Source organism: Rhinoraja longicauda, chromosome 5, assembly GCF_053455715.1.
Source record: "Rhinoraja longicauda isolate Sanriku21f chromosome 5, sRhiLon1.1, whole genome shotgun sequence".
NCBI classification, from domain to species: Eukaryota; Metazoa; Chordata; class Chondrichthyes; order Rajiformes; family Arhynchobatidae; genus Rhinoraja; species Rhinoraja longicauda.
This window is the reverse complement of record NC_135957.1, coordinates 10,004,962-10,031,949: the sequence shown is the minus strand read 5'-3', so window position 1 is coordinate 10,031,949 and position 26,988 is coordinate 10,004,962. Positions and strand designations below refer to the sequence as shown.

General features: G+C 46.7%; 1 protein-coding gene across 1 annotated transcript in view; it reads right to left on the bottom strand.

Moving 5' to 3' along the window:
* The window catches only part of LOC144593398 (myomesin-2-like), a 114,419-nt gene extending 89,889 nt beyond the window's left edge, over positions 1 to 24,530 (bottom strand). Inside the window, 5 exon segments of the mRNA XM_078398902.1 lie at positions 7,727 to 7,884; positions 8,420 to 8,558; positions 10,131 to 10,259; positions 16,112 to 16,258; positions 24,415 to 24,530. Coding sequence (XP_078255028.1) covers positions 7,727 to 7,884; positions 8,420 to 8,558; positions 10,131 to 10,259; positions 16,112 to 16,233 — 548 coding nt within the window. The 5' untranslated portion in view covers positions 16,234 to 16,258; positions 24,415 to 24,530.
* Between the last annotated feature and the right edge of the window lie 2,458 nt (positions 24,531 to 26,988).

Below are 26,988 nucleotides of genomic sequence, written 5' to 3'. Positions count from 1 at the left end.
GTTCATCCTTTTAGAGGAGGGGTTGGACAGATATTTCCAGGTGGGACCCTTCTTCAGATTCTTCAGTCCATCGCTTATCCATTCACCTCTGGCCCATTGAGGACATTGGACCATTTCTATGGAACTGGTGCACTACAATGCTGAGAACTATATTCTGCACCCTTTGTTCTATCTATTGTACTCGAGTTTGAACTAATTGCACCTATGTATGGTATATCTGATCTGTTTGGATAGCACGCAAAACAAAGTTTTTCTCTGTACCTCAGGTAACCTAAATGTATTCCCTCCACAGATGCTGCCTGACCAGCTGAGTTACTCCATCAATGTGTTTTGCTCAAGATTCCAGCATTTGCATTTTTCCTGTGTATTCATGCTTTTAGTGACGTTGTAGGAAGAAACAAAAGCCAATAATCGTCCCCCAATTAATCAGAGCCTTACAACATGGAAACAGATCCTTCGGCCCAACTCATCCCTGCTGACCAAGATGCCCCATCTACCCACCCGCAATGTACCTGTCCAAATGTCTTTTAAATGTTGTTATAGTATCTGTCTCAACTAGTTCTTTTGGCAGCTCGCTCCATATACCCACTGTCTTCAGGTTCTGATTAAATCTTTCCCCTCTCAACTTAAACCCATGTCCTCTGGTTCTTGTTTCCCCTACTCTGCGTAAAAGATTGCATTCACCCTATCTATTCCCCTCGTGATGTTATAGGGTTTCTAGAAGATCACCCCTCAGCTTCCTGCACTCCAAGATATAAAGTCCTAGTGTGTAGGAAGGAACTCCAGATGATGGTTTATACCGAAGATAGATACAAAGTGTTGGAGTAACTCAGCGGGTCAGGCAGCACCTCTGGAGAAAAGGAATCGGTGACATTTCGGGTTGGAACCCTTCTTCAGGCTTCAGAATAAAGTCCTAGCCTGTCCAACCTCTCCGTGTAACTCAGGCCCTCGGGTCCTCTGTTTCACATCTGTTTATTATTGACAGGACATAGATGTCCAACAGTGCTTTGATCTTTTGATGGCTGATAAACTTTTAGGACATCTTGAGACTTGAGACTCTTTGTTTATGGATTAGGTTAATTAAGATCATGTTCGTTATAAAATAATCACATTCCCAAACATATCCTTATATGGTTTAAACACAGTTGAAATGGTGAGGTGTGGTTTCACATTGGTTGGAAAACCTTTGCTCAGTACACTATATTGTATAGAGAATGGAGATGAAGGGGAATTTCTTTAAAGAGTTTATAGTTTAGAGATACAGTGTCGAAACAGTCCCTTCAGCCCACGGAAGCCTCGCCGACCAACACTAGGGACAATTTTACTAAAACCAATTAACCTACAAACCCGCACTTCTTTAGAATGTGGGAGGAATCCGGAGCACCCGGAAAAAACCCATGCGGTCACAGGGAGAACATACAAACTCTGTACAGACAGCACCCATAGTCGGGATCAAACCCGGGACTGTCGCTGTAAGGCAGCAACTCTACCGCGCCACCCTAACAACTACCCATTTACACTAATCCTATTGTGATCCTACAGTAACTCTACCGCTGTGCCACTGTGCCATTCTCAAAGACACAGAAGACAAGGAATGTCAAGGAGTTCAGAGTCCCGGCCTTTTGCGGGAGCAGTGCGGGAGGTAAAGACCCTGCTGATACCTATTGAGTCAGTATTATCAGTCACGTTGATGATAGAAGGGCAACTAGATACACACAAAGTGTTGGAGTAAGTCAGGTCAGGCAGCATCTCTGGAGAACAGGACCAGGTGACGACTTGGGTCGAGATCCTTCTTCAAATACCCTCTCAGTCTGAAGAAGGGTCTTGACCTGAAACGTCATTTAATCCTGTTCTCCAGGGATGCTACCTGACCCGCTGAGTAACTCCAGCATTTGTCTATCTTCAGTGTAAACCAGCATCGGCAGTATCTTCCTACATTGGAAGGGTAAATCATCAGTTCAGCTGCACCCTGAGGTGCTGTTGGCACAGTGCGACTCCCAGCTTACAAAATACAGGCAGCAATATGACCTCCCAACCTGAGGCACGTGTTGCCGTGCGAACAAACATTTCCTCGTATCGGTAACACTGGTAGACTTGGCGTGGCTAATTTTAACTGGGAGTGTGCAAGCGAAGTTCCCTCTGGAGCTTAAATCCCGACTTCTGGATCTACGCACAACATCCTTACGGAAACATTTATTCGGATTAGTTAACACCCTTTGTATTTCCCCAAAGGCAGGGTGATTAAAATGCTCCGTCCTTCACACTCTATTCAAGCTCTGATCATGTCATGGTGGACACAAGATACGGCAGCATATTTCCTACTGCTGGTCACTACCAGACGCTGGTCATTATAAGGAGGCTGTTACACTTTACTGCAGTGGGGAAGATGCTGCTTGGGACCTTTGCCAAGTCCAGAGGTTCTGTGGCTGAGAGAAGACCATTAACTTCAGCCAAAGACCAGGGCTGGGGTCAGAGTGCAAAGGGGAAGGGGTGCAGACAGATGCTGATCTACAAAAGAAAATACAAAGAGCTGGGGCTGGCGGGGTGGGGCCGTGGTAGAGTTGGTGCCTCACAGCGGCAGAGACCCGGGTTTGATCCTGACCTTGGGTGCGGTCTGCATTGAGTTTGCACATTTTCACTGTGACCGCATGGGTTTTCTCCGGGTGCTCTGGTCATGGAGAGAACGTACAAACTCAGTACAGACAGCACCTGTGGTCAGGATCAAACCCAGGTCTGCAATTTACAGAAGGCCAATTAACCGACAAACCTGCATGGCTTTGGGATGTGGGAGGAAGCCGGAGCACCCATCATCAGAAGACTCTCGGAACTAATGTCAAGGTGTTTGTCATAGAGTGTGTCATAGTGTGGAAACAGGCCTTTCAGCCCAACATGCCCCATCTATACTAGTGTCGCCTGCTGGCATTTGGCCCACATCCTCTAAACCTGTCCTATCCATGTACCTGTCCAAATGTTTCTTAAACGTTGCGATAGTCCCTGCCTCAACCACCTCCACTGGCAGCTCATTCCATACACCCACCACCCTTTGTGTGAAAAGGTTACCCTCAGGTTCCTATTAAATCTTTCCTCCATCACCTTAAACCTATATCTTCATGTCAACGGGTGATCGCTGGCTGGTGCAGACTCGGTGGGTCAATGGGCCTGTTTCCATGCTGTATTCCTTGCATATCCATGCGCCTATCCAAAAGTCTCTTAAATGCTCTATCATATATGCCTCAAATGTGTTGCAGGCACTTATCACTCTCTGTGTGTAAAAAAAAAACTTGCCTCACGGATCTCCTTTAAACTTTGCCCCTTGCACCTTAAACCTATACTCGCTAGTCTTTGACATTTCCATCGGAGAGGATGCATGAACTCTTAAGCACTATTTGGAGTGGGGATTGAGCTGCTGTTAACCTGGATCATAAGTCAAATTTTGTTCTGGTTTTAGTTTAGTTTATAGATACAACGTAGAAATAGTCCCTTCAGCCCACCAAGTTTACCGCGGCACGGTGGCGCAGCGGTAGAGTTGCTGCCTTACAGCAAATGCAGCGCCGGAGACTCAGGTGCGATCCTGACTACGGGCAACCGTCTGTACGGAGTTTGTACGTTCTCCCCGTGACCTGCGTGGGTTTTCTCCGAGATCTTCGGTTTCCTCCCACACTCCAAAGACGCACAGGTATGTAGGTTAATTGACTGGGTAAATGTTTTAAAAAATTGTCCTTAGTGTGTGTAGGATAGTGTTAATGTGCGGGGATCACTGGGCGGCGCGGACTCGGTGGGCCAAAGGGCCTGTTTCCGCGCTGTATCTCTTAATCTAAAAAAATCTAAAAAATCTAAGTTGGTGCCAACCAACAATCACCCATACACTAGCTTGATGTTATCCCACATGCATTCTACACTCTAGGGGGAATTTATAGAGGCCAATCAACCTACAAACATGCACGTCTTTGGGATGTGGGAGGAAACCGGAGCACCCGGATGAAACCCACGCAGGTCACAGGGAGAACGTACAAACTCCGTAGAGACAGGACCTGTGGTCCTGGGTCTCTGGTTCTGTGGTTCTTGTTTCAATAGAAAAGAGGAGCAAAATTCTGATCAAGAAGTTTCACTGATCAATGCCCAGAGCCCTCTTAGTACATTCCTGTTGTCGCTATATTTAGGCGGTTGTTAACCTCCTTATCTTCAGCAATATATAAAAATAGCTTCCACTCAAACATAGATTGCGCACATTAAGTATTCACACATGATCTTCCTTAACTGGAATTTGTTGTCTCAGTTTAAGTGTGAAGGAGATGACAAGGGCGAGTCCCTGCATGAGCTTTGGAGATGACGATGAAAGGGAAGGTTTGATAGGGCAAATTGGACTTGCTTAGATGGGGCATCTTGGTTAGCATGGACGAGTTGGGCTGAAGGACTTGTTTCTGTGCTGTATAACTGTATGAATTAGAATAAATCTATTCAAAGTCCCCACAGGATTTGATTGGTAATATTCTTTAAAGCTTATACTGTAACCAATTTCTATAATTTGGTAATGGTATTAGGAAAGTTAAGACAGTCTCCAATATGAGTGGCTGTCAATAGCTGGATCTAAGACAATATGTAACACCAAACATCTGATGTAACAGGCATAGATTGGGGGCGGCACGGTGGCGTAGCGAGTTGCTACTTTATAGCGCCAGAGACCCGGGTTCGATCCCGTCTATGGGTGCTGACTGTACGGAGTTTGTATGTTCTCCCTGTGACCTCTTGGGTTTTCTACAGGTACTCCGGTTTCCTCCTACACTCCAATGACGTGCGGGTTTGTGGGTTAATTGGCTTTGGAAAAATTCTAAATTGTCTTTAGTGTGCAGGATGGTGCTAGCGTACGGGGTGATCGCTGGTAGGCGCAGACTCGGTGAACCGAAGGGCCTGTTTCCGCACTGTATCTCTAAATTAAACTAAACCAGATTAGGATCAGTCAGAACCTTTTTCCCCAAGGTGGAAATGTCAGAGACAAAGAGGGTATGGCTATAAGGTGAGAAAGGCAAAGTTTATAGGAGTTGTGCCGGGCAAGTTTTCTTTTATTTGCAGAGAATGGTGGGTTTCTGGAATGATCCGCCAGGGGTGGTGGTGGAGGGAGATGCAATAGTGGAGTTTACGGGGTTTGGGATAGTCACGTGGATATGCAAAGCAGGGAGGGATTTGGAACAGCAGAGGAGATTAGATGAGCTTGCCATCATCTTCAGAACAGATGTAGTGGGTAAACGGCCTGTTGTTGTGCTGTGCTGTTCTATGTGTGGAAAGGAATTGCAGATGTTGGTTTATACCAAAGATAGACACAAAGTGTGTGGAGTAACCCAGTGGGTCAGGCAGCATCTCTGGAAAAAAAGCATGGGTGACATTTCAGGTCTGAAGAAACGTCACCCATGCTTTTTTTCCAGAGATGCTGCCTGACCCACTGAGTTACTCCAGCACTTTGTGCCTATCTTCTGTACTGTTCTATGTTCTACGGGGTTAAAAGTAACTAAAATGTCCAGCCATGTAATCTGATAAATATTCACACCAAACTGAAGGATGAGGCATTGGGGCAAGTGGTCAAATGCCTGGTCAGAGGGGGAAGTTTTTGGGAACATTTTCAACGTTGATAAGCAGACGTGTGGACAAAGGTCAGAAATGGAAAGACAAAAGGCTGTGAGATAAGGGGAGGTGAGATGAGAGGAGACATGACACGTGAATCGAGAGGAAGGGGATGGTGGGAGAAAGGAAAAGGGGAGTGGGTGTGGGAATGTAGGAGAAATGGGTGTGTCTCCAACTGCGTCACAGGGAAGGGTGGGAGAACGGAGGGTGGATGGGGGGGAGGGGGGGGGGGAGGTGTTGTTGGCAGGTCACCTAAAATGGGAGAAATATCTGCTGTGTGATGAATCCGTGCTGCGGACATTACCCCTGTGACAATACCTAGAAGATTTAAGGCACTTCAGGAATATCCATTTCGAAGGATCTAATCTCACTGAGCAACAGTGGCGAACAGAGCCCTGGTCACAGAGGTAGCAACAGCTTGGGGCCTTGTTTGGGTTCAATCCTGACCTTGGGTGCCATCACTAAAATGTCACCCATCCTTTTTCTCCAGAGATGCTGCCTGACCCATTGAGTTACACCAGCACCTTAGGTCTTTTTGGGTATAAACCATCGGCAATTGTTATTGTTTCTGCAGTTCTTTGTTTCTATATGTTGAGTATGGAAGTTGGCATGTTATGGATAGAGTAGACTTGCTGCCTCACAGCGCCAGAGACCCGGGTTCGATCCTGACTACGGGTGCTGCCTGTATAAAGTTTGCGTGTTCTCCCTGCGACCGCGTGGGTTTTCTCCGGGTGCTCTGGTTTCCTCACACTCTCCAAAGACGTGCGGGTTTGTAGGTTAAGTGGCTTCTGTGAATTGCTCTTGGTCTGTCACAGAACCAGCGTGAATGGGTGATTGATGGCCGGCATGGACTGGGTGGGATGAAGGGCCAGTTTCCATTCTGAATCTTTCAATCAAAAATTAGCGACTTGTTCACCTACATGCTTTCAGTTTAAAGATCGCATTCTACCATGCATGGCGGCAGCTGCAGCGTTAGCACACCTGCATACACCTGTCCACATGCATTCACTGATCCAGACAGAGGCGATGGACGGCTGGAGGCCCTGCAGCAGCCTGGGGCTCGCCGGGATCAGGCACCGCTCCAGGAGACCGAGCTCACAGACTGGAGTCTGAAAACAGCGTCAAAACCTGGCAACTCTTGCGAGTCATCTCAGTGGACATCGAGATACAGCGTGGAAACAGGCCCTTGGGCCCACAGAGTCTACACCAACCAGTGATCACCTGTACACTAGTTGTATCTTCCACACTAGAGACAATTTACAGAAGCCAATTAGCCTTCAAACCTGCACGTCTGTGCAATTTAGGAGGAAACCAGAGCATCCGGTGAAAACCCACGTGGCCATGGGGAGAACGTACAAATTCTGTACGGACAGCACAAGTAGTCAAGATCGGCGCTGTAAGTCAACAACTCTACCGCTGCACCACCATTGTGCAGGCAGATAAGATATGGTCTTGTCATCATGTTCGAAGCAGACTAGCAGACTATTTCTGTACACTTTGTACTAATTGATGATTCTGCTTACTTTGTTCATCGGTGCCGACTTGTTATACCTCTAGTTTCCCTTTCCCCCTGAATCTCAGCCTAAAGAAAGGTCTCGACCCGAAACATCACCGATTCATAGGTTTATAGGAGCAGAATTAGGCCACGCAGCTCATCAAGTCAACTCCAACATTCAATCATAGCTGATCTATCTCTCCCTCCTAACCCCATTCTCTTGTCTTCTCCCCACAACCCCCGACACCCGCACTAATCAAGAATCTATCAATCTCCGCCTTAAAAATACCCAATACCTTGGCCTCCACAGCTGTCTGAGGCAATGAATTCCACAGATGTAACACCCAGATGCCCCGAAATTCCTCCTCAACTCCTTTCTAAAGATACTCTAAAGGTATTCCTTTTCTCCAGAGATGCTGCCTGACTTGCTGAGTTACTCCACCATTTGTGTCCATCTTTGGTGTAAACCAGCATCTGTAGATCCTTCCTACACTAATACTTTACTGAACAGTATGCAAAAATAAATAAATTACTGTGTGTATATACATTTGATAATAGAGCACCATTGAACCACTGAACCATGCAGATTGTGTGATTGAGGTTAAGGCCACTTACCATCTGACCAAGGGGATGGGGAATCCTTGCAAGGTGCAGCACAATTTCACAAAGGAGTTTTCCCAGACAGTGTGGGACCTCAGTCGAACAAGGAACTCGGGAGCTCGGCAAATGATGTCCTCTCGCACGTGTCTCTGGAGAGCCGTCCTCTCCTCCTCCTAGGGGGCAGAGAGCTCATGAGGGACAAACACAGACAGCGAGCCGGAACACCTCAGGCGGAGAGTCGCCAGGCAAGGCCAACAGTATCATCAAGGATGAGTCGCACCCTGGCCATTCCCTCTTCTCCCCTCTCCCATCTGGCAAAAGGTACAGAAGTGTGAAAACGCACACCTACAGATTCCGGGTCAGTTTAATCGCCCATTCCTTCTCTCCAAAGATGCTGCCAGTCCCGCTGAGTTACTCCAGCTTTTTGTGCCCATCAGCAGTCCTGAACTACTATCTACCCCACTGTCGACCCTCGGACTATCTTTGATCGGACTTTATTGGCATGACCTTGAACTAAACATTATTCTCTTTATCATGCATTTGTACACTGTGGATGGCTCGATGGTAATCATGTATTGTCTTTCTGATGACTGGTTAGCACGCAACAAAAGCATATCACTGTACCCCGGTACACGTGACAATAAACCAAGCTGAAGCTAGTGCCGGGCGATGGGCTTGGTCCTACCCCAGTCAGACGGGGCAACTTACCATCCTGGTCAGAGCCAGCATGTCCGTGCGCACGTGGGCAGTCCTGCTCAGCCGAGCGATCTCGTTCTCCATGGCTCTCAGCTTGGTGCCGTACTGAAAGGACCTTGCTCTCACCCTCCGTGGCTCCTCCTCGCCCACTCTGTCAAACACACAACAGAGAAGACTTCTCTAAACCTCTTAGCATCAGTTCCGATGGCCAACTTGAAAACAACCCATCGCATACTGAACGTCGTAGTTTTAGTGTTAGACATACAGCACGGAAACAGGCCCTTCGGCCTATCGAGCCCACGCCCACCAGCGGTCACCCCGTACACTAGCACTATCCTACACACACCAGGGTCAATATACAAATTTCACCGAAGCCAATTAACCTACAAACCTGCACGTCTTTGGAGTGTGGGAGGAAGCCTGTGCACCTGGTGAAAACCCACGTGGTCACAGGGAGAACGTACAAACTCAGTACAGTCGGCACCCACAGACAGGATCAAACCTGGGTCACTGGCGCTGCAAGACCACCGTGCCACCCTCAGTCTTGTTCAGTTCTGCTAGCAAATGCAAGGTAGCCACTTGAGGACTGTTTATAGCTCACTTTGAGCTGATTACGTTGCCATGCAACCAAAGCAAAGTCACACTAATGTAAGAATGTCCTTGGGGGTGTGTGAAATACATTTTCATAAGTTTATAAAATGCTGGAGTAACTCAGCGGGTCAGGCAGCATCTCAGGAGAGAAGGAATGGGTGACGTTTCGGGTCGAGACCCTTCTTCAGACTGAAGAACTGAAGAAGGGTCTCAACCCAAAACGTCACCCATTCCTTCTCTCCTGAGATGCTGCCTGACCTGCTGAGTTACTCCAGCATTTTGTGAAATAAATACCTTCAATTTGTACCAGCATCTGCCCTTACACTTCATAAGTTCATAAGTCATAGGAAGCAGAATTAGGCCTGTCGGCCCATTGAGTCTACTCCGCCATTCAATCATGGATAATCCATCTTTCTCTCTTCACCCCATTCTCCTGCCCTCTCCCCATAACCCCAGCCACCTTTACCATTCAAATATCTGTCAATCTCCACCTTAAAAATATCCATTGACTTGGCCTCCACAGCTGTATGTAGCAACGAATTCCACAGATTCACCACTCTCTAGCTAAAGAAATTCCTCCTCATCTCCTTTCCAAAGGTACATCCTTTTATTCCGAGGCTCTGCCCCCAAGTCTGAAAAATACACGATACATTACGTACAAAACACCTAAAAAAATCCCACTTCCCCATCACAGGATGTGAAGGCTTTGGAGAGGGTGCACAAGAGATTTAGCAGAATGCTGCCCAGATTAGAGGAGTTTTAACTACAAGGAGCAGTTGGACAACTACATATGTCCCATAATTCACACTTTAATACCAGAACGCACCCACCTCTATCTCCATTTATACATACATTTAATCACAGAATTCCTATATATATATATATGTGTATTATATATATATGCAGGCAGAGGGGATTAGTTTAACACGGCATCATGTTCGGCAAGGACATTGTGCTGCACTGATCAGTGTTCTTTGTCGAATTGAAAGCATCGCTCTTGTGTTGGGGTGCAAAACAGCTCTATGCTTACGTGCCATGGTGAATAGCAAGCAATATCTGCGAGATTAGCTGCGGTTTGCGATGTTCTGTACTGTACCTATACTGCTTTTAATGCAATGCACATTGGTATTACCTGCTCTTAAATGAAGGGATGGTGTATTCAGGAGCCTCATCTGCAGGAGAGTGGCAGATCCTCTTGGCACAGGGACTGAACCTAGCCGAATGAGACACAGCTGACGACGCTTGATGTGATGACGAGAACCTTGAAAGGCGAAGAGAAAGTAAATATTTCTTCAGGGCGCAAGAAAGGAGGAGACACATTCACTCCCGTTCCGGGTTACAAGGTGCGGGTGTTGCCTCAATTAGTTTGATTTTTTTTGTTCAGGTAAACATCACAAAAACTGCATGCACATTTCCACCAAACACATCCGCGATTTTACCTACGCTTTCTGCGCAAAGTAAATCACTCCTGAAATTCGACAAATCCCCGCAGATTCCGACACGGGAAGATGAGGGAGACACAAGAGCCTGCAGAAGCTGGAATCTTGAGTGAAAAGTAAAATGCTGGAGGTAGAAACTGTCCCTCCACATTCAGGGACAGTTTCCTCCCAGCTGCTATCAGGCAATTGAACCATCTAATCACCAACTGGAGAGCAGTCCTGACCTACCTACCATCTACCTGATTGGAGGCCCTCAGACTGTCTTTAATTGGACTTACCCTTGCATTAAACGTTATCCCTTCATCCTGTATCTGTACACTGTGGACGGGTTGATTATGAGCATGTATGGTCTTTCTGCTGGCTGGATAGCACACAACAAAAAGCTTGTCACTGTACCTTGGTTCACGTGACAATAATAAACTAAACTCTCAAAGTAAATGCTAAAACTAAACACCAAAACTGGCAGCATCTGTGGAGGGAAATGGACAGTCGACGTTTCGGGTTGGGACCCTTCTTCAGCCTGGATATGGGAGGTAACATGTTTGTTTAGCCCAGGAACTCTCAGAGGGCAAGGTGATCAGATCCACATGACACCAGCACATTGCTGTGTGAGATTCTAATCGTAGTAAAACCAGCGCACTGATGCCTGTGGTTCTGGTCACAGTACGACTGGGTTTGCTTTCATTGGAACCGAGGAAGCTGAGGTGATGGGGTGGAAGATATATAATAGAGGTTATACAACCAGGGCCGTTTTTACAGCATTATGGGCCCCCGGGCAAAGCAGTGTACTGGGGCCCCTACCGTTACTCTCCCCCACCCCCCTTTCCCTTCCAGCCCCCCCCTGTCGTGCCGGCGAAAAGCACTTACCGAAAAGCACTTAGCGATGGACTTAGGGCGCTACATTGTTGCGAAAAGCACTTACAGATCGCTGTGAGAAGCACTTAGGGACTGAAAATGTTGTGAAAAAAGCACTTATTGAACCTACATTTTAAAGTAGTATTTATTTATTGCAAGTCACTTAACATACACAGATCAGCATGGGGCCCCTATGCTCGTGGGGCCCCGGGCAAGTGCCCATCAGGCCCATGCGTTAAGACGGCCCTGTATACAACAGCAAGAGGCCTGGATAGGGGAGATAGTAGGAAGCATTTTCCCCGCAGCAGAGGTGCCCAAGCCAGGGGGAAGAGGTTTGAGAAGAGTAGGAAGGTCAGGGGAGATCAAAGGAAGATCTTTCTCCCACAGAGGCTGATTGCAATAGAGTCTCACCCTGGCCACTCCCTCTTCTCCCATCAGGCAGGACGTACAGAAGTGTGAAAACACACACCTCCAGATTCAGGGACAGTTTCTTCCCAGGAACCAAGCCATGCGATCACCAACTGGAGATCAGTCCTAACCTGTCATCCACCTCAGTGCAGTCCCTTGGACTATCTTTCATTTACTTCACCTTGCACTAAATGTTACTCCCTTTATCCTGTAAGTGCACAATACGGACACCTCGATTGTAATCATGTATAGTTTTTCCTCTGACTGGATAGCATGGATTTGCCAAGAGAGTCTGGAGAGGTTTGCAGGGGTCCCTGTCACGATTTATTCAGAGCAGCTCCGTCACAGAGGACTCTGATCTACGGACTGTTCCCAGGGACGCATTCAGAGACTGACATCGAGTGCTGCTGGAAGGTCATCAACTCACTGAAAGATGCTCTTTCTGCTGCAGTTCTGCTGCAGTTGAACAAGGCCTTGGTGAGACCGCACCTGGAGTATTGTGTACAGTTTTGGTCTCCTAATCTGAGGAAAGACATTCTAGCCTTAGAGGGAGTACAGAGAAGGTTCACCAGATTGATCCCTGGGATGGCAGGACTTTCATATGAAGAAAGACTGGATAGACTAGGCTTATACTCGCTGGAATTTAGAAGACTGAGGGGGGATCTTATTGAAACATATAAAATTCTTAAGGGGTTGGAGAGGCTAGATGCGGGAAGATTGTTCCCGATGTTGGGGAAGTCCAGAAACAGGGGTCACAGCTTAAGGATAAGGGGGAAGTCTTTTAGGACCGAGATGAGAAAACATTTCTTCACACAGAGAGTGGTGAGTCTGTGGAATTCTCTGCCACAGAAGGTAGTTGAGGCCATTTCATTGGCTATATTTAAGAGGGAGTTAGATGTGGCCCTTGTGGCTAAAGGGATCAGGGGGTATGGAGAGAAGGCAGGTACGGGTTACTGAGCTGGATGATCAGCCATGATCATATTGAATGGCGGTGCAGGCTCGAAGGGCCGAATGGCCTACTCCTGCACCTATTTTCTATGTTTCTATGTTTCTATGTCTGCCCGAGCTTTGTTGACCTCCCAGCGGATTGGGCTGTCCGTCAGGGACTGCAGGAGTACGTGCTGAGGGACGCACTGAAGCTTGGTGCAGCCAACGCCAAGGCCCTGTGGGGGAGGACCACAGTCTAGGGTCCTTCCGCTGCTGGATATGGGGGGGGCAGGGTGTGGTGGAGAGAGACGCCCCTCCAAATAAGGGAAGAGATTCTGTATAATTTTGTATAAATTTGGCAAAGCTGATCTCCTGATGTGTATCAGTTTTAACAAATCACCCGTTAGAGGAGTCCATTTTAGAGTTGCACATCTTTCTGGGAATGGTGTGGGGAAGTGGAATGAGAGGAGACCTGATGTGGGTCAGGTACACTTGCATTTCAACAGTATGTTGACTTAAGGGACAAAATGCACTCTTCCATCAGGGAAACATCACCACCAGAAATACCCTTCAATGATAATCACCAATCACCTGCAGAAGGGCCCATTTAAATGCTGCATCTCCATATTAAACTAAACCACAATGTTTGCTCTCCTTGGCAGTTTAATTGTCTGCAGTATTCCTCAATGCTGAATATTTCCTCACCCTTTCCAATCTTCAATAACATCCCACAAATTCAGAACTTGTACCTTGGATTCCAAGGTTTGCATAAATTGTGACTAACGCTGATCCCAGAACGATACTAGTCGTGTCTTAGTTTTCACCTCTGGCCGCTCTTGTCCCCTGTGCTCTGCACTTTGGCATGGACCGACACACTCGGCAACTTTATGTTGATATCGCATTCTCTGATTTTACTTCTTTAGACTTGAGGGACAACCTGTAAACAGGCCCCTTGACCCACCGAGTTCACACTGACCAGCGATCACACTGTACGCTAGCACTATCCTACACACTAGGGACAATTTACAGAAGCCAATAAACCTACAAACCTGCACCTCTTTGGAATGTGGGAGGAATCTGGAACAGTTGGTGACAACCCAGGCGGTGACAGGGAGAACGTACAAACTCCGTACAGACAGCACCCGTAGTCAGCATTGAAGCTGGGTATCTGGTGCTGTGAGGCAGCAGCTCTACCGATGCACCACAGTGCCACCCTTCAAATGCTGCTACTTTTTGTTGACCCCACATTCTCAGAATTCACTTTTTGGGCCTGTTCAGTAGCAATTTTTAACACGATTGGCTTTTTCCACCAACTCAAATTTCCCCGGAGCCATTCACTAACACACACCAGCTCAGAGACTGAAAGAGAACTTTACTAAAAACATTGGAATCCCCGTGATATCCTAAATAACACCCACCAGCTAGTCCTTCAGGCCCGGTGTACACCTCTCACCTTTGTTATTTAGTTAATGAGAGGAGTCATCAAATGTGGAACTAATTAGTTATCCACTTTGCTAGTGCTCAGGCCTCTTCCTTTATGGTTCCTGTGCACCTTCAACTGCCAGCTTGGACATCACTTTTGTACCTTGACTTATCGAAGGAATCTACAGGAGTCGCTGCCTCAAAAAGGCAGCCAGCATCGTCAGAGACTCACCACCCTGGCCATGCTCTCATTTCACTCCTGCCATCGCAAAGATATAGGAGCCTGTTATCTATAACATCCAGGAGCAGCTTCGTCCCTGCAACCATCAGGCTATTAAACACTACCACCTCCAAATAGGTTCTGAACGACATAGACTTGGGGGCATTGTTATTGTTTTTGTCTTTGCTCTATTAGAAATAACTCGTCTCTAGAAGGAACATTATTCCAGTGAGTTAACAGCGGAAAGCATTGAGTCGGTCCATTTGCACTTCTTTACGACACCATGCCCAGTGTGTTTGCCTCTGCACTTCATTAAAACTCACCGTCCTAAACTCAGAAAGGAATTCTAGTATTAAGAATATCCTTACGAGCCTTATTTTAGTTTTATTGGGCCAACGCGACTCAAGGAAATACTATTTCAAACTCCGAGACGCCAACTCATCATCAACTTCCTTCAGGACGAGGAGAGGATGTTGTTAAACTGGAAAGAGTGCAGAGAAGATTTACGAGGGCATTATCAGGACTTGTCGGCTTGAGACATAGGGGGAGTTTGGGCAGGCCGGGACTTATTTTCCTTGAAATGCAGGAGGATCTTGTAGAGGTGTGCAAAATCACGAGGGGAATAGATAGGGTGAATGCACAGTCTTTTACCCACAGTGGGGAAATCAAGAACCAGGGAGCATAGGTTTAAGTGAGAGAGGAAAGATTTAATAGGAACCTGAGGGGCAACATTTTACACAGTCTCTGGAATGGAGGTAGTTGAGGCAGGTACCATAACAACATTTATAAGATGTTTGGACAGGTGGGACTAGTGTAGATGGGGTATCTGGGTCCAGATGGGCAAGTTGAGCCGAAGGGCCATTTTCCATGCATCTAATTTCTGCAGATCTATAAATAATTTGCAGAAATTAACTCTGTGTGATCATCTATTCATTAGCTACTGGACTCAGTCATTCAGCACAGAAACAGGCCCTTCAGCCCAACTCATCAATGCTGACCAATATGCCCCATCTACAATAGTCCCATTTGTCCATATTTGGCCTATATCCCTCTAAACCTTTCATATCTTTGTACCAACACCAGTGCCTTTTAAATGCTGTTATAGTACCTGCCTCAACTATCTCCTCTGGCAGCTTGTTCCATACACCCACCACTCTCCATATAAAAAAGTTGCCCTTCAAGCTCCTGTTAAATTATTCCCCGCTCACATTAAACATGTTCTCTGAATCTTGATTCTCCTATACTGGGTAAAAGGCTGTGCAATCACCTATCTGTTCCCCTCATGATTTTATCTACCTCCATATGATCACCCCTCATGCTCCTGCGCTCCAAGGAATAAAGTCCTAGCCTACCCAAACTCTCCCTATAGGTTAGGCCTTCGAGTCCTGGCAACATCCTCTTAAATCTTCACTGCATCCTGCTGTGGAACTAATTGACTGCCGTTCCATGACCCCGCCTATCTAAGAGGTGAACGCAGGATAGTAACACAGTGGTAGAGTTGCTGCCTTACAAAGTGCCGGAGACCCGGGTTCAATCCTGACTACGGGTGCTGTCTGTATGGAGTTTGAACATTTTCTCTGTGACTGCGTGGATTTTCTCTGGGTGCTCCGGTTACCTCCCATATTCCAAAGACGTACAGGTTTGTAGGTCAACACAAAATGCTGGAGTAACTCAGTGGGACAGGCAGCATGTCTGGAATGGGTTTGTAGGTTAATTGGCTTTGGTAAAGATTTCAAATTGTCCACAATGTGTAGGATAGTGTTGGTGTATGGGGATCGCTGGTCGGCGTGCCGAAGGGCCTGTTTCTCTAAAAACAAAGGTGAACTGTCTGCGGCCTCTCACCTTTTGGTTGAGCTGCTTTTAGTGGTGTAGCGCTTGACAAGTTTTTGGGTATCCGAGCTGCGGTAATCGAAGCCATAATGTTTATGCTTCTTTTGGTAAAATGGCAAGATTGTTGTTGCCATGGTGTCCAAGTGTCTTCAACCAAATCTAGAAAAAAAATAATGTCAGAAAATATTTCAGTTAGGTTAGTATTGACAAAATCTAGAGATAGAACAATTCTGCGACAAGCATTGGTTATACTTTGACGTTTGATTTTTTCACCACTTGTTTCATGTTGATAGTGACTGGTCCCCACCCCAAAACATCACCAATCCATGTCAATAGACAATAGACAATAGGTGCAGGAGTAGGCCATTCAGCCCTTCGAGCCAGCAACGCCATTCAATGTGATCATGGCTGATCATCCACAATCGGTACCCCGTTCCTGCCTTCACCTCATACCCCTGACTCCGTTATCATTAAGAGCTCTATCTAGCTCTCTCTTGAAAGCATCCCGAGAATTGGCCTCTACTGCCTTTTGAGGCAGAGAATTCCACAGATTCACTATTCTCTGAGTGAAAACCATGCCCTCCAGAGATGTTGCCTAGCCCGCTGAGTTACTCCATCACTTTGTGTTTTGGGGTTTCACAGGAACCCAATACAACCAGCAAATGCCTAGGTATAATTAAAGAGAAACTCTAGGATTCAATGCAACCTTGATAACCTTCCAGGAATTTTTATGACAATTTATTGAAACCTGCAAGGAAAAGGAGAGGATGAACCATAAGTAGAAAGAAAACAGCACTGATGAAATAAAGCCTAGCAAGAGAAGCAACTCAGGGTGAAATATTAAGCTTGTAACATTCCAGTTACAATAGGTATAAACAAAACTCTTTTAACTCATAAGCTGTCAAGAGAGCAAATGCAATTCAATCATTTCTCATCTTTTTCCTGGGAAACAAGGAAATAAAAATAGAAGAAAATATTAGAAAAAAACAAAGCACATGAAGATTTTAGATGAGTTCCCCTTTAGTTTATTTTACTATACACAATGCATATGATTAATATGTGCAAAATTCTACCTTTCCTGAATAGCTCAACCCCATTCTCTTGCCTTCTCCCCATAACCCCTGACACCCTGACTAATCAAGAACCTGTCAATCTCCACTTTAAAAATACCAGCTTTAAAAATAGAGGGCAATATTTGCAACAAAAAAACCTTTCTTTCAGTTAATAATTCAGAATCAACAATTTTCCAGAAACAAGCAACTGCAAATGTGGAACCGTGAGCAAAACAAAAAGTGCTGGGGCAACTCAGCGGGTTCCTGGAGCAACACAGCATCTCTGGAGGACATGGATTGGTGACATCTTGGGTCGGGACCCATCTTCAGGCAACTCAGTTGCAATAATTTCCCCCGCTTTTATATAAAAAAACATTGTGGGTGACAACACAACATGAAAATTAATTTGTCGTGATCTTTGCATAAAAACAAGAAACCGTGGCTAACATTCAGCGAATCAGATAACATCTGCTGAGAGAGAAACAACGTTTTGTTTGGGGTTGATGGTCTTTCATCAGAGCTGGGGGAATAAGAAATTAAAATAGATTTAATTGTTTGTGTGCGAAAGAGACCGATCAAAATGGAAGGCCGATTCTAGGGCAAGACCAAGAAAAATGCTTTAGGAAGTTAGCAAGACAGGCAGCTTCTCTGCAGAACATGAATAGTTGACGTTTCAGGTCGGGACCCTTGCCAGGTCTAGAGGGTTTGAACTGTAGGGAGAGGTTGAGTAGGCTGGGACTCTATTCCTTGGAGTGCAGGAGGATGAGGGGTGATCTTATTGAGGTGTATAAAATCACGAGAGGAACAGATCGGGTAGATGCACAGATTCTCTTGCCAGAGAAGACAAATGGAGGACCAGTGGACATAGCTTTAATGTGAGGGGGAAAAGATTTAATAGGAATCAGAGGGGTAACTTTTTCTCACAAAAGGTGATGGGTGTATGGAACAAGCTGCCAGTATGGAACAAGATGGGTGTATGGAACAAGCTGAGGTAGTTGAGGCAGGGCCTATCTCAACGTTTAAGCAACACAGGTACATGGATAGTTCAGGTTTGGAGGGACATGGACCAAACGCAGCCAGGTGTGACAAGTGTAGATGGGACATGTTGGTCGGTGTGGGCCGAAGGGCCTCTTTCCACGCTGCAAGATTCGATGACTCCTCTTCTGTGGACTGAACAGTCCCGAAACGCCACCTGTTCACATTCCCCACAGATGCTGTCTGACACGCGGAGTTACTCCAGCACTTTGTGTATCTGTATTTTACGGTGGGGTGGAAGGTAGGTGGGAGAACAGGAGCAGCCAGTGATGGCAGTGGTGGACGCGTACAGTAGCGGCCCTCTCCTCAACTTCCTAACGCAGGTGGAAGACAACTCCCACCGCCTTCTACCCCCCCCCCCCACTCCCTCCTCCCTCATCCCTTCCCCCTTTCTCCCCTCTCCCCCTTTTCTCTCCCCCCTCCCACTCCCAGGCAGCTCTCCTCATTTAATACCTCTGTGTTTTTTCTTAGACGGGGTTACATTGAAGACACCTCCATTTTAGACACCAAACAACGTTGGTAGTTTTGTTTTTCCCGCACGACAGCACCTCGCTTCCCAGTGTCTCCTCTTTCTCTTCCACTCTGCGCAAACGCAACTGTCCCCAACTACTCCCAAACAAACCATTTTAACCCCAGGGCGAGTCCTTGTGGACAAGAGGCCCAGGTGTCAGGGATTGTGCAGATTAATCCAATCACACCTCGTTTCCAAATCCCATCTCAGCCACACACAAGTTGCAATTCAAGCAACCGCCAAATTAGTCAATCTAGACTAATAATAGTCACACAGCATGGGAAAAGGCCATTCGGCCCAACTTGTCCGTGTCTATCTAGATGTCCCATCTAAGCTACGCCCATTTGCCCATGTTTATCCCACATCGCTCTAAACCTTTCCTATTCATGTACCTGCCCAAGTGTCTTTTAAACAGTCTGAAGAAGGGTCTCCACACAAAACGTCTCCTATTCCTTTTCTCCTGAGATGCCGCCTGAACCACTCCAGCATTTTGTGTCTATCTTTGGTATAAACCAGCATCTGCAGTTCCTTCCTGCACACTTCTTATTTCGTTAGGTAGTTTATTGTCACGCGTACCAAAGTACAGTGAAAGGCTTTTGTCCAGGTGTCATTTAAAAACTGGTACAAGGATAGAAAAGGTTTGGAGTTTAGTTTGGTTCGGTTTACTTTAGCTTAGTTGAGTTCATTGTCACGTGTACCAACGTACAGTGAAAAAGCTTTTGTTGCATGCTAACAAGTCATGGGGCAGGCAAAGTCAAGTGGAACTGGCTTAGTTAGGCGACTTGGTCAGCAAGTTGGGCAGAAGATAGACACAAAATGCTGGAGTAACTCAACGGGACAGGCAGCATCTCTGGAGAGAAGGAATGAGTGACAATTTGGTCGAGACCCTTCTGACTGGAGTTACTCCAGCTTTTTGTGTCTATCCTTGGTTTAAACCAGCATCTGCAGTTCCTTCCTGCACAAGTTAGGCAGTGGGGTCTGTTTCCAATGCTAGACAGCTCCATCGCTCTATGGCTACCTTCCCTTATTTCATATTTGCACATAGGGGCTGCGCTGTTTATGTCTGCAGAGAGACGGTGTAGATATACACAAAGTGCTGGAGCAATGGGTCTGGGCGTATCCGTCTAAGGATTCCCTCCTCTACCAGTCATGATACATATTTCATATTTCATATTTCAGATACAGCGCGGAAACAGGCCTTTTCGGCCCACCAAGTCCGCGCCGCCCAGCGATCCCCGCACATTAACACTATCCTACGCACACTAGGGACAATTTTTACATTTACCCAGTCAATTAACCTACAAACCTGTACGTCTTTGGAGTGTGGGAGGAAATCGAAGATCTCGGAGAAAACCCACGCAGGTCATGGGGAGAACATACAAACTCCTTACAGTACAGCACCCGTAGTCAGAATCGAACCTGAGTCTCCGGCGCTGCATTCGCTGTAAAGCAGCAACTCTACCGCTGCGCTACCGTGCCGCCCAGAGCCTGTGCATCGCCCATCATCCATCCAGGTGGCGCAGCGGTAGAGTTGCTGCCTCACAGCGCCAAAGACCCAGGTTTGATTCTGACTACGGGTGTTGTCTGCACGGAGTTTGTACTTTCTCCCTGTGACCCCATGGGTTTTCTCCGGGAACTCTGGTTTTCCTCCCACATTCCAAAGACGTGCAGGTTTGTAGATTAATTGGCTTTGGTACAATTGTAAATTATCCCGAGTGTTAGTGTGCGGGGATCGCTAGTCGGCGCGGACTCGGTGGGCCAAAGTCCCTGATGAATGTCTCAAAGAAACTCAAAAATAAGCACCAAGAAAATGGAAAATTACTCGGAGGTAGGAAGGCGGTATTAGAGTGGTTTCAAAATGGCTTTGGACTTTGAGATGCAGCATGGAAACAGGCCCTTCTGATCACATCCATATACTAGCACTATCCTACACACGAGAGACAATTTACAATTTACAGAATCCAATTAATCTACAAACTTGGACGTCTTTGGAGTGTGAGAGAAAACCGAAGCTCCAGGAGAAAACCTATGTGGCCACGGGAAGAACGTACAAGCTCCGTAGAGACAGTACCCGTAGTCAGTATCGAACGCAGATCTCTGGCACTGTGAGGCAGTAACTCTCCCACTGTGCCATGGTGACGCCCATTCTAGGAAGTTGCCTTTTGTTGCTTTCTAGTTGTACAGTATATCATTGGAGGACGTGTGATTTCTGAAGAAGTCGGGCTGCAAGGATATTTCTGGGCCAACCTCTTTCTTAAGGCTATTGACACCATTTGGGATACAGAAGCCAGAACACGTCTCATCCTGCTCCACTCTAGGTCGGGAGATAACCTTGGATGGCCACGAGGCAAGGATTGAGAAGGTTATGGGCCAAATATGGGTGAAAGGGACAAATGCAGAGAAGTATGAAGGTTGGCACGGACACAATGGTACAATACGATTACAACTCCATGACTATAATGGCCAAGGCAGGAAGAACAATCGTTATCTCCCGAGCAAATTGATGGCTCATGGGACTACTCATCAGGACCAATGCCCCAAAACAACAGGCCAGTCTTCAACTGTTTTGTTAGCTCAGTGTAATGGCCCATGTAGATGTGTGCAGGTACATCTCATCCACACCCACTGATCACACCACTGACCCAAACATCTCTTCCAGATGTACAAAGACCATGACTTCATGTCCACACACTCAGCTAGAGCTCCGCCACAATTCAAGTACAAGCAGTGACACCCCTCAGTCCAAAATACAACCAATCTTCATGAGAGTCCTACCGGTTTAGGTTTATATAATTTATATATATTATTGCACAGTTTTTAACATAACAATTTTTATAAGACTATTGTTTAGATATATATGTGTGTGTGTGTGTGTGTGTGTGTGTGTGTGTGTGTGTGTGTGTGTGTGTGTGTGTGTGTGTGTGTGTGTGTGTGTGTGTGTGTGTGTGTGTGTGTGTGTGTGTGTGCTATACATAAACCTAAACTTAAAACAATAGGCAAATGTATATTTAAAATAATTATTGGCTAATTTAAAACAATTATTAACAATTAACAATTTTTTTAATACTATTGTTTTATGCATATATATGTATATATATATATATATATATATATATATATATATATAAACAACATATAAACTATATATAAACCTAAACCTAAAACAATAGGTATATATATATTTAAAATAATTATTAACATTTTAAAACAATTGTTAACAATTAACAATTTTTTTAAACTATTTGTTTTATATATTAGTTTTTAAACACAATAGTTTATTTTAAATTGTTAATAATTGTTATATAAATAGACTTGGGGGAAATTATTTTCGTCTTTGCACTATTATTGTTTTATATATATAATAGGTTTTTAATTTTTTAATTGTTATTAATTGTTATATTTGTTATAGCGTATGTATAACAATAATATTGCAAAGACAAAAAAACAATGCCCTCCAAGTCTACAGTAAAAAAGGAACTGCAGATGCTGGTTAATACCAAAGATACACGTAAAATGCTGGAACTCAGCAGGTCAGGCAACATCTCTGGAGAAAATGGATAGGTGACGTTTCGGGTGGGCAAAGTCTGAAGAAGGGTCCCGACCCAAAACGTCACCTATTCCATTTTCTCCAGAGATGCTGCCTGACCCGCTGAGTTACTCCAGCACTTTGTGTCTGTCTCCCAGGTCTATGTAGATCAGAGCGTATTGGGAGGTTGTAGTGTTTAATAACCTAGTGGTTGTTGGGATGAAACGGAAACAATGTGAACGTTTTCCAAACAGGAAGGGGTGAACTGAGGAAGGGGTTTCTCTCGGGTGGGGTTGTTTTTACATAATATTATACACAGCGAGGAGACTTGGAGCGCCTCAGCCCGAAATAAACACAGATATCAACACCAACTGGTGTGAATGATTGGAGACCCAGAACCATAGTTCAACTCCCGCCCTCTCCCACTTCTGCCGCTCCCAAATACCAAACACTAAGAGGAACAACGTAATCCCTGCTCAGGGATCTCCGCCAAAAACATCCTTTAACTCTATAACAACAGAAGATAGACACAAAATGCTGGAGTAACTCAGCGGGTCAGGCAGCATCTCTGGAGAGAAGGAATTTGTGACGTTTCGGGTGGTGACGCTTCTTCAGACAACACATTGAAAGCCTCTTCATCTCAAGAGTCGTCAAGAGCGTTCAATTGCCGTATAGATCGACACATGGTCCCCCCTCCCCACCTTGCGTGGGACTACCGACTCCACCTCCCTCCCGACCAAAAGCCCCCGTTTTGCTTGTCCAAACAAGAAACTGCAGATGTTGTTTTACAAAGACGGCGATCTGGCGGAGGGGGTAGTCGAGGCGGGGACTATCGCAAAGTTTAAGAAGCAATTAGACAGGTACATGGATATGACAGGTTTTAGAAGGATAAGGGCCAAGCGCAAGCAGATGGGACTAGTGTAGATGGGCATGTTGGTGTGGGTAAGTTGGGCTGAAGGGCCTGTTTGCACGCTATATGACTCTAAGACACAAAGTGTTGCAGAAACTCATCGGGTCAGGCAGCATCTCAGGAGGAAATGGATGGATGAAGTTTCCTATCTGGGGTAGCAAGCGTCTCGACCCGAAACGTCACCCACCAATATTTTTCTCCTGAGATGCTGCCTGACCCGCTGAGTTACTCCAGCACTTTGCGTCTTCTCCCGTTCCTTATCAACAACTCTCGATTTCTATCGATTGGAGTAGTCTTTTCCCAACCACGTCCCCGTCCAAACCCTCTCCGGGTAATCGCGACAACATCGGGGTGGCTACATTGTCACTGAATGCCCGCAGATAGACACAAAGTGCTGGAGTAACTCAGCGGGTCAGGCAGCATCTCTGGAGAAAAAGAATAGGTGACGTTTCGGGTAGGAATGTCTTCTACAGTCTGAAGAAGGGTCTCGACCCGAAACGTCACTTATTCCTTCTTTCCAGAGATACTCCAGCTTTTTGTGTCTATCTTCCACCGATCAGTTCCCTGTTTCTCGCGGTTCCACACCCTCACCACCTCTTGTGTGGCGCCGTCAGCCAATCTCAGTTGCCCTACTTTGCCCCGGGTTTCGTTTTGGCGACTACGGTACTTGGGACTCTGGCTTACCTACCTCCCTCCCTCCCTCCCCGGTGCCGCTGTTTCTCCGCTCATGGGCAAGAGGCAAGACGAGATGGAGCGCCTTCAAATATTATTTTTAGCCAACCGCGACAAGCACTCGGAATTCGGAGCAGCTACTTGATTAGATCCACTGGGAGAACTCGTTACACGTTGCCAACATCAAAGTTAAGTGTTTGTCGTATGCAAGGGATGTTGCAACAGGTCAAAATACATTTCTAACAGAGCAATGTATCAATAAATCAAGCCGCTAACATGGCAACACATTAAACAGGGTGGTAGGGTCAGATAACTAACTAATCGATGCCAACTGCAACAGGCTCGGATACAGAGTCAAAGAGTCATGCCGTGTGGAAACAGGCCCCTCGGCCCAACTTGCTCACACTGACCGACATGTCCCATCTACAGCAGTCCCACCTGCCTGCGTTTGGCCCATATCCCTCTAAAGCTGTCCTATCCATGTACCGGTCCAAATGTCTCTTGAACGTTGTGCCTCAACTACCTCCCGCGGCAGCTCGTTCTTTACGCCCATTAATGTCCATGAAAGACGCGGCGGCTTGTCGCGGGGGCTGTCGAGACTCCCAGTACCTGCTGGACGGAGGAAGGCGAAAGGTGCGGAAGTTTGTACCAAACCTTGCTCTTCCCCCACTTCGAGTCGCCCGCGATGTCGCCGACCTCCCCTCGCCGATCGCCAAAGCGCAAAGTGAGACTCACCGCAATATGTGGAGGAGGGAGGGGGGAGAGAAAGTGGAAAGATGCAGGTCGCGAGATGGATCCGTCGTCTCGGCCGCGATGGTCTCCGGCTGAGAAAAACAAAAATAAGACTGGGTGTAGGAATGCCCGTCCAGATAGCGCCCCTTTTAAGGCGAGGCGCGCCGTTATATATAGAAGCGCCGCTCGTCTTACACCGGGTCGGTACAATATCGGACTAAATACCGACTAAATACAACATAGACCCGCTACATTAATATGTTTGAAACGGCCAGCTTTCAAACACAGGTAGATATTCGTACACTCAATCCAGCCTCTCTAAAGTGTGCATTGAGTGTAAAGTATTTATTCACAAAATGCTGGAGTAACTCAGCAGGTCAGGCAGCATCAGGGGAGAGAAGGAATGGGTGACGTTTCGGGTCGAGACTCTTCTTCAGACGACCTTCCCTCGTCGATCACGTCTGAAGAAGGGTCTCGACCCGAAACGTCACCCATTCCTTCTCTCCTGAGATGCTGCCTGACCTGCTGAGTTACTCCAGCATTTTGTGAATAAACACCTTCGATTTGTACCAGCATCTGCAGTTATTTTCTTACACTAATTGGGTGTAAAGTGATCTGCATCCCGGGGTGGTAATTAAGCGCTCGCTTCCCATCATCTCCCAGTGACAGTTTAGTGATCTGCAGCTCATCTGGATATTTCTTGACCCCCGGGGGAGGAGGGAGGGGGGAGGGGGGAGGGGGGAGGGGGGAGGGGGGAGGGCAAAGTCACTTCTTAATCACCTTTAATTTGCCCGGAGGGCTCTCTGTGTTCTCTGCAACGACCTCAAGGTTTGCAAAACACCCCACAGCTTTGATCCATTCCGTCCCAGTGCCTCCGTCTGGGAAATAGAGCAGTTTCGCAGCTGACTTTATACCAAGGGCTGTTTGGTCCTCATGGCTTCAAATACTAAAGGGAAAAAGATTTTTTTTGCAACGTCTGTCCTCTTTAGGGACAGGCTGGGTGCGGTGGGCCGGGGGGGGGGGGGGGGTGGAGGAGAAAGTTGCTGAGTGAGCCGATGTTAAATAAAGTAAGGAACAGTGGCGATCATCTTACACGCGCGATCCGGTTTCCCAAGGAACATGGACAAGGCGTCAGGGGCAGGCCTGGGCGCTGCTTTAAGCCCCACAACTGCTTCAAGGCGCCATCCCCCGTTGCTCCGGATTCAGAAACCCTTCCTCTTCTCCCAGCCATCGGCCTTGGGGATCTCCCAAGCTTCAGCGCCCCATCAACTCCCCATAATCCGCCCAGCGCCACTGCTGCGCTCAAGCATTGTAAACAAGGGGGACTGACTGCAAACAAAATGTACAGGAATGAACTGCAGATACTGGTTTACACTGAAGATAGGAACAAAGTGGGCCGTAGAGTCATACAGCGTGGAAACAGGCCCTTCGGCCCACCTTGCCTATGCTGACCAACATGTCCCGTCTATACTAGTCCCACCTGCCTATGTTTGGCTCATATCCCTCTAAACCTATCCCATCCATCTACCCGTCTAAATGTTTCATAAACGTTGCCATAGTCCTTGCCTCAACTACCTCCTCCGGCAGGTCGTTCCATTCACCCACCATCCTCTGTCCTATCTCCCCCCTCCCCCTCCCCTCCACCTCATCTTATGTCCTCTGGTTCTTGATTCCCCTACTCTGGGCAAGAGACTCTGTGCGTCTACCTGACTTATTCCTCTCATGAGTTTGTACACTGGAGTAGCTCAGTGCTGGAGTAACTCAACGAGTCAGGAAGCATCTACGGAGAGAAGGAAAAGGTGACGTTTTGGGTCGAGACCCTTCTTCAGACTGAGTGTCGGGGAGAGGGAAACTAGAGGTATGAAAAGGTTTAAAGAAACAATGAATGAAAGATATGCAAAAGAACAGATCAAGGCCAGCAAAGAAGTTCAAAGAAAGGTGGAGCCCACAATGACAAGGTGATAACGAGTGGATACAAACAGTGACACTAAGCAGGGCGACAATGAAACGAGATGGACGACTAGTCTGAAGTGACACCGTTGGTGGAGCTACTGCCCCACAGCACCAGAGTCCCGGGTGCTGCCTGTGCTCAGTTTGCATGTTCACCCTGTGATCACGTTTCCTCCCACGTCCTAAAGATGTACGGGCTTGTAATTTAATTGGCCCCTAGTGTGTAGGAAGTGGATATGAAAGTAGTTCTAACAGAGATCTTGTGTGAACGGGTGATCGATAGTCAGCGTGACTAAGTGGGCCGAAGGGACGGTTTCTATGTTGTATCTCCAAACTGAAAGGGACGCGATCTGAAACATCGCCCATCTATCCCCCTCCACAAATGCTGCCTGATCAGCTGAGTTCCTCCGGCACATTGTGTTTTGGATTATATTCAAGGAGTTTTGTAACTGAACTGAAACAATGGATTTTAAATAAAGCTTTCTCCCCCACAACTACAAT